The sequence below is a fragment of the Buteo buteo genome, chromosome Z (genome assembly GCF_964188355.1).
Source record: "Buteo buteo chromosome Z, bButBut1.hap1.1, whole genome shotgun sequence".
In the NCBI taxonomy this organism is placed as follows: Eukaryota; Metazoa; Chordata; class Aves; order Accipitriformes; family Accipitridae; genus Buteo; species Buteo buteo.
Genome location: NC_134204.1, coordinates 81,547,921 through 81,565,142, shown reverse-complemented (window position 1 = coordinate 81,565,142; position 17,222 = coordinate 81,547,921). Strand labels below are relative to the sequence as shown.

General features: G+C 37.5%; 1 protein-coding gene across 6 annotated transcripts in view; it reads right to left on the bottom strand.

Moving 5' to 3' along the window:
- Positions 1–17,222, bottom strand: part of XRCC4 (X-ray repair cross complementing 4) — a 181,532-nt gene that overhangs the window by 77,408 nt on the left and 86,902 nt on the right. Inside the window, exon 8 of one of the 6 annotated variants that reach the window (XM_075021428.1) lies at positions 9,672–10,707. The exons of the other annotated variants lie outside the window; for them this stretch is intronic. Coding sequence (XP_074877529.1) covers positions 10,634–10,707 — 74 coding nt within the window. The 3' untranslated portion in view covers positions 9,672–10,633. Of the gene's footprint in view, positions 1–9,671; positions 10,708–17,222 lie in introns of those variants that run through there. 6 annotated transcript variants of the gene reach the window in all.

Genomic DNA, 17,222 nt, shown 5'->3' with positions numbered 1-17,222 from the left:
TGGAATCCTTCTTGACCATTTTTTCTCTAGTAAAAGCTGTACATAGTAATTTTGTACTTTTTTTTAAATTCTACAAAAGGGCTTACAGTCAATTCCTCTTCTTTCTCCCCACAAGCTCTGAATTAGCAAGGAAAAAAGCATCACCATGACTATACTGTAAAACATTCAGTTTTAACTCGTTAACGTACCACACCTATCCTGGAATATGAAATTCCATTTGATACAATAAATCTTTCCCAACCTTGGAAAAGTCAGAGTTGCGTGGCCAGGCCAGTTTGAGGACATTCCTGGATGCTGCAATGGGCTTCTAGCCCATGCAGCTAGCTGGTCCCTGGATGCCGTTAGCCTGCATGGTCACGTATCAAGGCAGCCATCTCAGAGCCTCTTGTTTTGGTGGCATAAAAATGGAAATGCTATGTACCCTCATGATTTACTCTCAATAGTCTTTACTACAAAAATACCTGTTATTTTCTCTGAAACTATTTTTACTACTAATAATAACTGCATTGATCTTGTTATCCAAGGATATCTAAGGAAAACAAAGCCACCCATTCTTTACCAGAAACTGCGTTCAGAATCTTTCCTACCATAAATCACCAGGAAAGCTCAGCAGTTCAAAGTGCTGCATTGCCCCAGACAGGGATTTTAAAGTTCCTGAGATCTATGGGCAACAAGGGGATGATTTATTCTGAGATGCAGTTACAAATTAAGTGTTAGTGTATTTCTGAATGGCAACTGCAGCAGCATGGATACAGCCTGAGTAACTGGGAGACACAGACAGCTCAACTCTGAGACACCAGACTGCTGGAAGGGTTTGGGTTTTGTTTTGCCTTCTAGTTTCCTACCCCAGATACAGGATACAGATATATAGCACAGGTCAGGGTTAATACACTGCCACTGAGATAAGGGTGAAGACTGACTGAACTAGTGGCTACTGTTAACAAATGTGATTTCACTTCTCTCCCGTACGACAGTATTTTAGCAAGCCACAGTAAGAGGAGAGGATGAAGTGGGAAATAGCTTACACTCACCATTTTGTAAAAAAAAAAAAAAAAAAAAAAAAAAAGGCAACTTGATCTGTCCTTTACTCCTACTACTCCTTGCTGCAGAAAGATGGAGCGGCACAGAGTGAAACAGGCACGGTTCCTTCCTTCAAGCTCATAAAGGAGCTGCGAAATCACTAATCCATGCCACAAATTTATTACTTTGTCTCCCACCAGAAGACAGGAACTGTGGGTTCTCCCCTTGCCCTGCTAAGGCACATCTCCCCCAGATGGTGTGGTCTCCCTGTGCCCACTCCTTTCCTTCCAGCTGAACACAGACTTGTTGTCAGATGGTCTCCTGCCCAGGGGGGATTTACCAGCGAGTTATTTTAAGGTAACTTTGCATTGTTCATGCAGAGAAAATTCTCCTCAGTGGGCCAGAGACACAACTCTACTAGGGCTGTAGCTTTATAAAACTACAGAAAAACTTTAGAAAGCCATAAAATATAAATATCTCCTGAAAGTGCCTGCTTATCTGGATAATCAGCACAGCTCTTCGATGTCTATGCCGCTTCAAAGAACAGAGGAACTTTTGCAGAGTTGGCTTATTGTCTGTACGTAAAAGTAACTTCAATCACCCAAACAGCCAAACCTCACAAGCAAGGCATATGCTGAGGGATGATATACTACCCACAATGGGATGACTGTATTTCTTCTATCTTTAGTTATCCTGTCTTAGGGGACAAGCAGGGAAGTAATAAATCAGCTCCGCTCCTTAGCACTCCAGAGCTTAATGACTGCCTCCTCAAAGGTCCAGCATGAGGGGCACAAGACTCTCCTCTCAGAATGCAGTGGGAATGATGCTTGTTCCCAAAGTAATGTATGATTTTCCACCTATTATTTTCCTAGATGATCAAAATTTAATTATGCTACAAAGCTAATCAGTAAGTTCTCTTACATTAAAACAACTTCTTTATATTCACATGCCTAGAAAGGTTTTTTTTCACTAGGCAGTTCCTGAACCAAGTGTTGTAACCGAGTAAAGAATAAGCCATCAGTAAGCAGTTCAACAGCCTAGAAAGTAATATAATTCACTCACACAAGCACACAAACGAAAGGCCAATCACAGTTTTGACCTTGCTGATGCTTTGTCAAAATGACTGACATCAATCTCATGGTCCAAATATCTTAAGGTTAGCTTGAAAGCACTCCTAGCCCTTAAAAACTTTCCAGTGAGAATCTTCTAATCCCTGCTCTGTTTCACAGGCAAGAGACTCCTGACATGGTGGGACTCATAACAGAGATCTGATTTTACCCTTGCTCTGATGTAGTCAATGTCATCAGCCTGCAATAATTGAGGTCAGCTGCTCAGTGTAATGGTTAGCTGTGCAACACCTTTCATTTCTTTCTCAAAAAAATCAGTTTAGGTGCTGGCAGGTGGGAAATCAAAGATCACATTTCCATCATTTATGACCCACCTCCATCTCTGATCATAGGGAAAAGACAGATGTATTCACGTCACAAGTGCCAAAAATCTTTATCAAGTCTTTGGTGGCCAAAAGCACTTTTTACATCTCCCTAAAAGCTATAAGTCTCAACTGTTTCTTGGAAATATAAACTAGAAATTCCAGAAAGAACACAGCTCTCTGTTCCCCACTTTGATGAAAAGATAAAACATGCTCATATGAGAAGCTTCATCTGCAAAAGCTAAGTGCACAATAGGAGCTTATCCCTCCTGGGCACCCAGAAAGGATGCGTATTTAATTTGCTTCTGTACCTTGATGGCAGTTTGTGCTTGTTTAGCAATTTGTTAATATTCTCAGAGCTTACAAACGCTTGGGAGAAGACTTTCCTAAATTTCCCTGGTAAATGATATAGTTTTAAACATGGGGGGACATAAAAAACAACAAAGTAAAATACAAATAGGGCACATAATATGAAAATGAATGACAGCATAGTGTAGTGATTGAAAATTCATTCAATCTAAAGGTCCACCTGCATTTTACATCTATCAAAAAATTCCCAAGTTTCTTATCTTCTCTATAATTCCATGTCAGAAGCAGACCTGCTCCGTCACTAAGTGTCAGTTCAGCTTTCTACACAGGCTCAAAGTCTTAGCTATCAAACTGTCCAATATAAAAGCAACTGTAGCTTTTTTGTCCAAGTGATTGTATTTCAACAGCCATAATTACCAAAAAGCTAAGCAGATGTTTGCCTAACTTACCATCACCCTTCCCCTGCCATTTAATCAACAGCCAAAGGCATTCAATTAGATCAGCAGTAAAGTCACTTCTGTTCCTGTACCATTTTCTCAAAAACTGATGATTCATACTTTTTTCTCCTTTCTCCTCTATTTACCCCCAAATCTTTTGACTTTCTTGCATGGAGGATACTCTTCAGTGATGTTCCTCCTCTGCTTGTGAGGCTTGTGTTATAACTCCTTAGACCCCCATGGCTGCATGCTTCCATTGCTTTGCAGTAAGCCAACTGGCCTCTTCAGTAATACTCCTGAAAATCCACCACTCATCTCTTATGTGCTACTCTAACACACGCAAGACAAGAGTCTTAACTGATATATGTCAGTAATAAATCACCACCCAGTTACCTGAGCATCTGGCTCTAATAATTCAACCAGAGTCCTACAGTTGACGGTTAAGTTGGGTGCTGTGGCCCCACGATAACTCACCTATAACAGTATAAATTTATTTTAAGGAATAGGGCTAAGCTATGCCAGTGAGAATTTCCTTTTTGAAATCAAGGTAGGTGACAGTATTTGAGTTGACCTTTTTGCTGAACAGAACTGAAATCATATCAGATATAATTTACAAGCAGCTTCAACTGGAGGAGAAGTATCAACATGTTTTTAATCTCCTGCATAAAGGCTCATTTCTCATGGAGCAGCCACACAAACAAGCAGCAGTGTTTTGTAGGGAGGTTTATTAAGCACACCTTGCTACATGGTTTAAAACAAGTGAGCACTGGGAATTGTGACTCAGATTTGCTGTTGTCAAGTGAGGAAATCAGGGAACGGAGTCTTCGGGCAGCCTACAAACAGTCTCAGTTAAAGCAAATTGCGAGTAAGTGACAGACCTTCTCGCCAAGGAACAAGTAATGAGCTGAATGCTCTTAATGCTAATTTGGACCAAGGACCAGTGTTAGAATAAACAGTGGATGAGGATTCATCTTTGGATGCAGATGAAAGCTGATGCCAAGCAATATATTAATTGATGTTTCTCAGCAAATGGAGAGGCATTTGTCAAACAAAAGCCCTTGTTACTAAGCTTTGTTTAGCACTAGGACTAAATATAAAATTAACTGTTATATGCTGTGTTGCAATTACACACCAAAAATGCAGCCAGGTAAAAACCATAGGCATTGAAGATCCACATACAATTCTGTTTTGTGGATTTTGAGGGATTTTTTTTAAAAGCAAATTGGCCAAGAAAATTATTTACTACCAAGTATCCTGTTCATGTTGTACATCCATTTTTTTTTTTCTTTCCCATATCAACACAGTGTTTCTGGAAATCCCCCCCCTAAATGCTGCAAACCTTTCACATTTAGAAAACAGGAGTCACTGGAACCCAAGAACAAGGTATCTTAATTAACAAAGGACATCCAGTGGTTCACAAAATGTAACTGCTTTAGAAAAAAAGCATTTCCATGAGATTTTTCCAAGGTTGCCTGTAGAGTACTCCACTTTGACTGCTCCGTCTTACTGCACACAATCTAGCAGTTAGGTTCTCTGTCATGTAATGCTACATATGCTGTTCCAAATACAGAGGCATACATTTTTGTTACCTGCTTAATTTACATTCCCCTTAGCATACACTTATCAATGATGCGAGAAGCCAGTGTCTCACTTCTCAGAGATGTGTCCCAAATCTTCTACCCTTTCCTGTGGGACATACTCCTTCCATGTCTCCTGGGCCACAGGGCAATTTCAGGGAAGTGACTAAGTGTTTTTATAATGTGCTTCCTCTCTTCACCTCTTAAAGAAAAAAAGACAGAGCAGTGAAGCTTTCACATCCATCAAAATTCTGAAAGTCTTGTTTGAATTTAAAGATTGAATATAAAATGTTTTGATGCTTTCAGCAGGAGTGATGAGCTACTAGTGAACCATATAGTTAATGATACTGTTCCTAAAACAGACCAAGTTTTATGTGTAACTAAAGGAGTTAACATTTGGTGAGGTGTAATGAAGTAAACTGTTGAGTAGGGAAGAGACAACGGCTTTGTTTTGCATTTAAGTTTTTGCATATTTTCTTTTAAATTACTTCGATGTCTTCAGCAAATAAGCTGCATTCACAATACATGGAAATGGTAGAACAAAATGAAAATAACCTTAAGCAACTGAGAGCACCCAGAATGCCAACATCACCCTTATGCAAGAACTCCTGGAGGTTACAAACAGGTTAACCCCTTTATTTCACATAGTGTTTCTCAACTCCTACTCCAAAGCCTTCTGATTGCCTGCCTCATATGTTTCCCAGGAAAGGTCTTAAGGAAATTGCTGGCAATCAGATACTCATGACCTGACCCTTCTCTCCCAGGAACCTAAGTAATGAGTATCCTTGTGAGAATTCAATTCATGGCTATAGATTAAAGAGCTATTTTTTCCTGACTGAGACAACAGCTCACAGTATGACTGATTCCAAACAAGCACTGCTTTTGCCCTACTGCACTGGAGACAGTTGCAGTTTGCAGGATCAGCAGATGGAAATCTAGGGACAGCACTGTATAAGCAAAAACAATAGTTTAGCCAGGTAAACAGACCTGGAAACTCCAAACTCTCAGCTGCTGGAATACAGCTGAGCTTAGCAGCCAAAGCACTGCTAGGATGTATCCTCCTACAATTTGAGTTTATTTCTCCATTTGAAACAAATAGGTTCCTTACAGAGACAACAATTAATGTACTGCCATAAATGGGTTAACTAATGACAAGGCTGTAGGCAAAAGGTACGTGGTGAGAGGAGAATGAGGAAAACGAATGTGGTGGCAGGTATAAAAATTACACAAAATGCTCCTCTGATTTGCAAAAATGTGGTGGTGGTGAATACAAACCAGTATTTTACTGTGAAAAGCATATTCAACAGGGATTTGTGCAGTATCAGCAGTTTTCTCTAGTGATCTACAGACATCAGATCTGAGGAAGAGAAGTTACGCCAACATAGAATGCTTGTGTTAATGCAGCTTTATTTTAAGTTTAGTCTCTCATTTTCCTGCATTCTACATTTTTCCACTCCACTCCTCCTCCCCAACTCGCATTTACTGTTCTACCCACTCAGGCCATAGTGTTTTCTGAAGCTGGCCAAAACTGAACCAAACAGCCTGCTCTGCATAAGTTTGAGCATAAGAGATTTGAGTTTTTTGGTCTTGTTTGAATTGGTTGCATGCAATAACTTTCCAAGCTATTGACTGATTAATTAATGAAACCATGGAAGTCACTTTGGTCATTCTTGAAACTTGAGATTATTAGCTATCAGCACAGTTGCCAATGAGGTACTTACTCACTTTTGTGCTAAGAAAGTTAAATATTTTTAATAAATAAAAAATAAACTCTTCTCTCAAACTAAACAAAGGTATGCCCTGGCAGTAAAGTGGGAGGCAATTGAAATCGGCATAGTAAACCGATTTTCTGCCATGGACATCAATACTGCAGACTGATTTGTTTTGGTTGTGTTTTTCAAACAATTGAGCCAGATATTTCGTTAAGAGAGGCTAAGAAATACTATTAAGGAATAACTGGCAATTTTAAATTATTATATTCTTAATATATTCCAAAATGCTGGTACATATAAACATATGCTAATGTACCTTTTTTCATTTTAATTATGCTAATTTTGGACATAATTGATATCTCCACAAAGAGCTAAATCCTGTATTTTAACCCACATTCCCTAAAAAAAGACTGGCACCAGTTAAAATGGGCACCCATTTTAATTTATATTTAGATATCCAAATGTGTGCACAAATTTCTAGAACAATGGGTACCAAACAGCTCACTGAGCATCCAAATTTTGTTTGTATGAACACAGTGATAGTGTGTCTTTTTACATGCTGACAGAATTGGTAATGAGTTATAAATGAACTATTAATGTTATTTTTATAAGCTACAAGGGAAGAAAAGGTTAGCAGCTTGACTACAAGGACACCATCTTGGGAAAGGTGAATTTCTAAGTTTAAATTTGTGAACAATACAAAAGAAGGCCCAGTGATTTCAGTATGATGATTAGTCCCAGGTGATCAAGACCACAGCTACTAACTGCTGTCTCACAGGAATATCAGAAAAGCTGTCACTAGGTAAAGACTTCTGAACTAGGCATGAAAAGTACAGAAAGACTAATCCGTCTCTGATCATGTTTTTATTTAAATCTACCCTTTTTAAAGAAAAGTTAAATCTTTAGCTTCTAAGACAGGGGAGTTGTATTCAGGATGCACAGACTGATATCATCATTTTATCTGAACATACAGGTTTCAGACAGAGATTTAATCTAACTACAGTAAAAATGATCCTTGGAACATATACTGCAAAATACTAGAGAGTGGGTTTTGCACCTGTCTTCCTCCATATATATATGTAAAGCTCTGAACCTTACGAACAACCATTTTGCTCTTTACAGGGGGTTAGCATTTGTCAGGTTATGTGCATCATACCAGAGTAAAATAAATCAAATGTATGTATTTTTATGTAAATAAAAAGAGACATTTGTAAGCATAAAGAATACATTCTCTGTTTCAGATATGTTGGGTTCTAATTTCTACCCAATTAAGAACAGCAGAAGACAGAGTTTACAATACTTTTGATTTGGCATTATATCTTTTGTTCCCTTAAATTTATACAGTAAGTCAAAAAACTAATAAGATGCTGCTGACAGCTCCAGTTTTGAAAATGTCTCTCCTCCATCAGGTCACATGTGAGTAAGCTGTCTTTCAGAGTGTGTAACCTAACGTTTAATCTCCTTGAACATAGGCTTTGTAACTGATAGCTTCTTTATGAGATCATTTGGCCTGTTGTACGTAAAGGAGCATAAATCAACAAGCTTAGGTTAATCTTTAAAAACAAGCTGATTATAGCAAAATGCACTATAAAACTGGAGTAATAATTACAGATGTCATTTGCCTACTGTCTCTGAAGCATTTTAAAGCCATTTTTTCCCTTCTAAGTTTTACGAATGCTAGTTTTTACAAATATTCTGCATGGAAATTGCGTATGTGATGTGTGTAGTGTTACGCAGATTGAGGAAAAGGGTCCTGCAGGAGACCCTTTCATCCTAAAGATGAAAAGGAACTTCTCAGCTTTCCAGCAAAGTGCTCAACAAAAAGTTGCCTTCCAAGAATTCTGGCATCATGCCAAATGATTTCTGTGGAATTTGTGTATCAGAGGTATTATTTAGGGTTTCTATTAAAGTAACCTTTTTCTAATACAATTTTATCACCTCGCCCTCAATATCTTTTAGATTGATCTCTGTGCTATTTTAAGAGTAAAAGCTAAAGGGCAAATAGGAAAGTGTTTTTATAAGAGCACCTATTACTTGAGATGGACATAAATAACAAAAATATCTAGTAAAATAACAAGGATAGAAGAGGAGAGAAGGAGGGAAGAAGAAAAAAAAGAAAAAAACACAAAAAGTTTAGGGGAATATTACATTCATGACTTCTATGTCATGGAGCAAAGGGATTACCTTCTTTTTAAAGGCTTTTTAAAGGATTAAAAGAAAATAAAATCCTTTTCTATTCTTATTTTATGTAGTATGAAGATGTTGACATTTCTTTAGACGTAAACTATGTTTCCAATCAAGTATTCACTCAGTTTGAAGAAACAAAAAAGGGCTACAGGAAGCAAACCCAACCAGGGAAACCAACTCTTAAATCTAGCAAAGACCTACCAGACTCACAGTGTCAAGTTAAGTTGAGAAAATTTCAAGTTAAAAACAAGGATGCATGCTTTAGCATAGAAAAGTAATAAATCAAGGAAACAACCATAGGTTATAGTGCTGTCTTCAGCAACCCAGCTTTTAAATCAAGATAGGCTGTTTGCTCAAATGAGACATTGTAATACAGTTGGGAAGTAATTAAGATAAGTATTCCAGTGAATGTTACACAGGTGGCCAGAGTAAATGCCCTTCCAGCATTTTGTTAGAGAGAAAGCAACATTCAAAATTCAGAAGTGGAAGCTTGTTACTGTACAAAAAAAAATAAAAAAAATCAGTGTGGGTAAACAGCAGTTGAAACTTTTGATTACTTGAGTCACTACCAGCCATGACAAAACACACATGAAACATGAAGTTTAAGAAGACGACCTACAAAATATTCACCTTAAAGTGAGAAGAGCTGTTATAAAAAGTGTAACAGCCACAGGTTTCAAGTCATGCCAGCAAAATGAATGCTGACAAGACTCTCTGGTCTGCAAGAATCTGCAGTATCCGGGCTTTGTTGGTTGCCACTGATACGCAGCCTATTCAATAGCTGAAGATAAGGGCTTTTATCCTACTGTTCAGGATTACAGAAATGTGCTATCAGTACCCCTGCAGGAACTATTTTTCTCGAGAATCAATACTTCTCTTTGATGAAAGGATACTTCTCCAAGAGCTGATACTGCTAAACCCAAGATCAACTCTTCTAAAGTACATCCATATTTCTAAGGGGGAAAGGAATACAAATGCATTGTGTTATTTGCATGTGAATTGTTTTATTTGTTTTCAGTATACCATGAAGTACACTTAAATATTTTTGATGCCTTTTCTTCCTCTCTGAATTACATGTCTATATAAAACCATCCACACACCAAAAGCAAATACCTAGCCTTGTAAACATGCACAAGAAAACTATCATAATAAATGGTGTGAACTGAACGCAAAATAAAAAATTCCCATTGAATTAAACCTGACTACTATTTACACTAAAAGCAATTAAACCATAACACTCATAATAAAGTAAAATATCCTTTACCAAAAAAAGGGGGAAGGGGCAGGGGAAGCAGGGGGTGAAGGGGAGGGGAAGAGGGAGGAAAGAGAAGGGAAAGGGGGAGGGATTGGGGAGGGGAAGGGGAGGGGAGAGTCTGGCTCTGTTTTACCTTTCCAAAACAACCCCCAGGAAAAGTAAACCTCTGACTGTACCTTCTGGAAAACGAATTTATGACCTGCAACTCAAAGAACTGTTTAGAGCAGGCATGTGGCATGAAGTTCATAATGAAACTGTGGTAGAGCGGTTTCATTGGCAGGTTTGCACAGATAAAAATAAAGCACTGTTGCCACTGTACATTGCATTCGGTAATTTCTGTGGTCCATAATACTTGTATTGAAGCATATTTTGGTATAAGAATAATAATTATTGCTAGTTCTTATAATTACAGCAGATCCCAAAAGGACCATTATGCTGGATACTAAACAAATACACACAGAGTCTGTGACTTAAAAGTAGAAGAACAAACAAAAGTGTTAGAATGGGGATTACCCCAGGTAGACTGTTGATGACTGGCAGAAGTTTCCTATTTACCTGATAAGGAGTTATTGTTTAACTATTTATTGAAGGAAGATGAAACAGAGCAGGGCTGTTCGTGGCACCACTCCAGCACCACTAATGTTATAGTTTCACAACTGATGAATTACATTCTCAACCAACGGGTGTTGAAATAGGTCTTCTGTAGTTCATGAAGAAGAGAAAACAAAGAAAGGGTCCCACCAAACTAGTGCTGTCTTATAGATGGCCAAGTTACAGGATTCTGCAAAGGAAACCCAGTATCAGAATGTGCATGCTCAGTGCAGAAGTGCCTTGACTCACAGAATTTATGTCCAGCTCTGCTCTAATTACAGCCTGTTGGGTACACGTCACATTGGTGTGAAATATGAGCAAGAACAGAAGGAGGCTCTACATTTCCTTTATGTGTCCCATAGGAACATGTTGGTACTCCACATAAATACAATGAGGATTTGTTATCTCTGCCTAATGCTGCTTAATACTTTTAGGCTCTCAAGCCATAGCAAAGTACAACATATTTTGAAGAGAAGTAGAGGGAACATTAGAACTCCAGCAAGCCAGGTACAAACGTATAGATAGTTTGCTTCCTTAGGGGGAAAACCTGTTTGTTTGTTCATGGAAGAAGATAAAATTTGTAGAGGTACTGCTTCATTAATGGATTTGATTTTGATTTTGTTTTAATGACTAGAACTTTATGTTATTTGTTCCACTTTGCATGGATATACTAAACACAAAGAAAAAACATGACATAATTCCACCTCTGTTCTAAATGTACAGGGCTGAACTGTTTAAACTAGCCTTGTTTTTAAGTGGAGGAAAAAACCCAACAGTATTCATAGAACTACATTAAGCTTGCAATTTCCAGCCTGGACTGGAAATGGTTCTAAAATCGGAGTCATACAATTTAACTTAAATCTGATAAAGACAGTTAATTTGATAATTTAAGCAGAGCTTTAATTAGACTTCAAAAAATTTTACAGCTCACCAAGGAAATAATGTTCCTTTATATGTAACATTTAGTAATATGTGTATAATACAACAATAACATTTTTAAATTTTGTATTAGTCAATGCTGTTGCACCTAACCTGTAGTGTGGTCATTAGGTACTCTACTTATTTGATCAGCCACCAAGTTTAGTAATCTGCAACAGTTTTACTAAAGCATAAACCCATTATGATTATATCACCATTATTATATCAAGTCACTGAATAAATAATGACTCATTTAGAGGCAACGACATTCAGCCACATTACTTTTTGTACTGAAGCACATACAATAAGAAGGAGTATGCAGAAGTATAAGCAGCTTTGGTAATTTTCACAGTAATATTTTTAAGTAATACCTTATTAATCCCTCTCAGTGCAATATTCATAACAGGATTTTTAAATGGACATGAAACATTGATATTTGTACTGTAAATGCATTTTGAACATGGCACCGAGTATAACACAGAGGGAAAGCATCAAAAAAGGATCAATATCAAGTTTCAGAAAAAAAGGTACCTACAGCTTTAAGGGAAAGGGTAATGAGATTATTCCTTGGGATGAACCATTTCCAATTATAGCTTGACAAAAAAATAAAATAATAATTTAAGCCTGAAGTCAATTCAAATGGCCAGTTCTAAAACTCCTTAAAACAGGTGCTGTTATAATAGGCATTTTTTTTATAAGAAGTTTGATCAAAGCTTATTAACCAGCAGTATCAAGCCATCAGTGGTTTCGACTACACAAGAGAACTAATTAAATTTAAAGGGCCATAGCCTCCTGAAGGCACAACATGTAATCCCCAAGGCAGGAACTTGAATAAAGGGGATGAGAACATTTGCATAGTAAAACAGTGGAAAATGGCAAGGTGCTTGCTCTTATTTCTATTGGGCATTATAGCGAGTTTATTAGAACCAATTTTGAATCTATTCTCATCATCAAACATGTAGAAAAGTATGAGCGTTGAAAGGTTGAGGATTCACTTAATATAGAATATTTCCAGACATATGGCAAAAAACACGGAACATAAAATTTCATTTAATCCAACAGGCCAGATCATGAGATCCTTCCTTACCCCAAGGAGCAGTAACTTCCGCTGATTTCAATGTGAAATATGACTAACAAATTCATGGGCAAGAGAAAACAAAATAGAGACAAAGAAAGCTGACTATAGATTGGTGCCCAGTAGCCTTGTTTTGTCTACAGGTAGCCACATATAACAGCATTATAATTGAAAATAACAATATTAAATTGTAAAATAATTTCTTCCATTGCTTATCTTCTACCTACTATATTATCCATCATATCTATTATAGATTTCAGTATATAACATCTTTCCCTGCAGTTTTGTCATACACCTGGGAAGAGGAATAACCTTCTCTTCTCTGGTCATCTTCCAACACTGTGAAGAGGGAAACTATTACCCTTCATCTACCTTTCAAGCTCCAGGGAAGGAAGCAGAAAGGATGAATGTTTACCCAATCCTTACTCCTGCTTTAAAAGCTTCCTGACATATGGACCGCTGAAGTACTTTTCAGTTAATAAAAGGGTTTCGTTTGTATAACAAAGGCATGATTGCTAATCATGACATCAAATGATGTTTTCTTAAGTTTGATAATCATACTGTCATTTTAGGTCCCCTAGGAGAAAGGGCTCAATAGCTAGAGTAAATAACAATAGCTAGAGTAAAAAGTAAAATTTAGCAATGAGCAGAAGCAAGATGAATCAGCAACAATTGGCTTGCATTCTGGATTGTCCTTAATCAGAATAAGGGTTTCTGCATTCTAAAATGACAGAAATTTCTTGCATCAGTGTGGAGGCATCATGCTGAGTCACCAAGTTATTCTTGTGGGCTAAGAGAAATACAGACTGGCAATTTCCAGCCTTTTTTTTCCCCTTTTTTTAAAAAAACAGGTCCTGTTGGCAACAGAACATGAAAAGAAATACAGTCTTATTCCAATCAACATCTCACTGTAATCTTTCCAAGCCTGCTTTAGGTGCTTCTCATCTGTGTGTGTGTATCATTCTTTCTACTATCACAGGACCTAGTGGTTCCAATCAAAAGTGATGGCCCTAAAAATGCTAGACCAGTCAAGCTAAACAAAATATCACATATTTGCTTAAAGAGTTGAAGTGCAAGACTAGATGCAAGTGAAACAATGAGAGGGCACATCAGCAGTCTCAGCTGTGAGGCACCTGCAAAGTTGCTGTAACTTTGCCAAAGTACCAGTAGCGAAAGCAACAACTATATCTGGTTTTGGTGGCTCAGCTAGAATCATACCAATCCTGCAGTAAAACAGATAACAAAGCAAACCAAAAGCAACCTCCCCCTGCTTCCAAGAAACATTCACACTTTCCCTTTCATGAAGAACTGCTTAACAGCAGGAAGATTCCTTTCCTGTCCTTCCAGAGCAGAAACTCTCAAACAGGAGCTCACCAGTGTTTACAAGGAGCTGGCACATCCTATATAGCTGCTGCTTAAGAATTTATTAAACTGCAGTGAAAGCAGGAATTCTGTGCGTTTTTCAATCTCACATTCACAATCCTAACCAATATGTCAAATAAATTTCCCCCATGCTCATGGCATGATGGGCAAAGCTGTTGTATAGAAAGACATACAGTATTTTTATAGAAGTTGCACTATGTCTAAAAGTTGTACTTCTCATACACATCAGTTGTTTTCCAGAGTGCTTTACACTGAAATACCTACTAATTCAATTTTAATTTGTTCTTTTACAATACAAAGCATTAACTACATCAGTATGTAGATTAGAGACAAAACCTACCATGTTTCAGTTGATTTTGGCTTTAAGCTATGAAGTAGAAACTGCTGTCAAAAAGTAAACCATAAATCATGTCTACAAATAGTACTGTAAGTGCCAAACCCATAAATTTTTAGGTAAACTTTTAGGTTACAGTTTAACTGCTATTGTAGAAAAAAGACCTCTACACAAAATTTATCTGAAGCTGAACTAATAAATGTAATCACCTGCTGTGCAGAGGTTGAAAACCTACCTGATAGACTTACTGAGTATTCATGCACAAGTAAACTCATTTTTGTAAAGGTACAAGAAATGATTCTATTCTGCGATTCATCTGCTGTTATAGAGGAAAAGCTGTCATAGTAAAAGCCATTTGCAATGCCCAACATAACAGGTTGTATATTACTTTTAAGTTCATGCTTATATAAACAAGATCTTGTCTTTTTATTAAAAGCATGCCATCATGATTTCAACACTGGCAGTGATGGACAGAACCCATCATAACCTGCTCCAAACTGTTCTAACAGTTAATTATCCTGTCAGGCATAACATCCCACTTTTGTCTTTGTCTAATGTTAAGTTCCAGTTATTCAAGTTCATTAAACACCTGTATCTGCTGGACAGAAAGACCATCTACCATCACTTCACTTTGCAATGTAGTTTCTTTTAGACCATGAAAACAACAATTGTTTAAGATACTTCTCAGCATTTCATTTAAATCATTTGCTAGTCCCTCCATTGTTATCACAATTTTATCATCCCCAACCTGCTAATATTCTCCTTCAATTCTTGATGTCCAAACTTGACACAGCACTGCATCACGGGGCCAAATCATGTATTGGTCCCTTTTACCCTAACACTGCAAATCCACTTATTCATTTTCACACTCAATGTCTGGGTTTTTTTTTTTTGTTTTCTTAAATAAAGTCATTGCTGCTTCAGAGAATTTTCTACATGTTCTATATTTTCCAGTGTATCCTTACTCTAGACCAGTGGTTCCCTATCAGGTGAGTCAGATAGCACTGGGAAGTTATAAACTGATAAGAGGTCAGAGAGAGACCAACTGAACTAACTTGGGCTAAGACCAAGCCTGTTTCCCACAAGGCCAGGCAGGACAGTGCCACCGTGCCAGAATGGGTGCAATGTGGAGCAGAGTACGAAAATTGTCCAAGTAGCTCTTGGCTTTGCTGGATGGGTCCACCTGGGGAAGATGACGGGTCCACCTGGGGCACCCAGCTTTCTGTGGCAGAAGGAGCTAGGCAAAGCAAAGCTTGAGACACTTGGTATTCTCAAGTGAAGCACAGCTGTCAAAGGACTGGAAATCATCACATTACACTGTGTTAGAATGCATATGTTTTGTTTATAGTTGGTGTATCACAAAACACAAATTGGTTTATATACATTATACACATCTTCAATTTCACACTCCTCAGATACAAGGACTGATAACTTTCCATTTATATTTTGAGACAGACATATTACCTCATTTGAGAATCTATTTACCATGTGTTATGTTAATTTCCATGTTCCAATTTCTTGATTAAAATGTGGTGCAGCATGATATCCTACAGAAGTCAGTCTATTACTTTACTAATTTTACTTTCATCAGCCAGCTGGTAATCTCATCCCAGAAGACATGAGTACCTAGTTTTCAACTTCTGGTTTCTGTACCTTTACAAAGACTGGAATTAACCTTTCCTATTCCTTTTCTTAATATTTTTCTTCATTGAGTCCTGTTCCAATATTTGCATCAGATCAACACCAGGCTGATACACTCATACTTGAATGTTCCATTTAATTTACTTTTTCTTTTGGTAAATATTAGTAGCTTTTTTCCAAATCCCCTGGAATGCCCTCAGTGCCCCAAAAATTCTGGAAGAAACCTCCCCACAATTACTGGTAGCAAAGAAAAATTTCTAGGCAGCTTTTTAAACTCTGCAGTTCAACATATTCTGACTGGCTAATTTTAAAATGTCTGCATTTCACAGCTCCTGTTTCATGTCCCCCTTAGTTGCTAGAACAGAAGTACATTATGATGCAACTACACATAGTTTTCCCCACTAAATGCAAACCAAAAGCACTTACTGAACATGGCTTCTTTTTCAGTTACTACTGGTTTTTTTTATCATTGCACAGTAACAACTGCGTATATGTTCTCAACTGACTTGAAGACTGGTCATTGGCCTTCTACCTCCTGGCCTGAGATTCTCTGTCTTTATATCATGTGGCTTTCTTCAGCCATTTCCAGCAGTTCCTACTTTTTATTTATGACAACCAGCATCAGCTTCTTGCTTTTTTAAGTTCTGGACATGCACACATACAAACGCATGCTTAATATGTGTATATGTGTCCGTATACATATTTGCCTTCAATTATTTCCTTCAAAGTAGTTTTTAAATTATGATCTTCTCTCTTGATTGTGGCTTTCACCAATATCTACTAAAACATTCTCAAAAACCCTTTAATTCTTATTGACTTCTGCAACCCACACTATGACATTCCAAATCCAAAAGGAAAAGAAATGTACTGTTGGACTAAGAGATAGGAAAACTACAGATAAACAGAAAAAACCCAAACATTCTCTGTATTAGTAGCTATGAGCTTCACTACCCTCTCATGTCACTCACCCCTGAATCACTGTCTTCTTCACAGAGACGCAGTACACCTTAGAACTCTTTTTGAATGTGAAAATCCTAGACCATCCCAAGATATTCAGTTCCTATCTGTGCTTTTCTATTGTCTATGGAAAGAGAATGCTGTGTACACAGGAAGAGTATCAACTGACCTAATTGATACTCATTGTGCAGGCTCAAGAATACCATTACCTTGAAAAACTTAAGTGTGTTACCCAAAGGATTAAGCTTATAGTCTTCATATTATTTGCAAATTTTGCAGCTGAAGGAACTCTCTAGTCACGATCAAAATCCTGAGTATTGTATCCCTCAAAGGCAACAGAAGGCACAGTTTTGTTTACAACTCAAATAAAAATACAGTTGCTATTTTTTCCCTATAA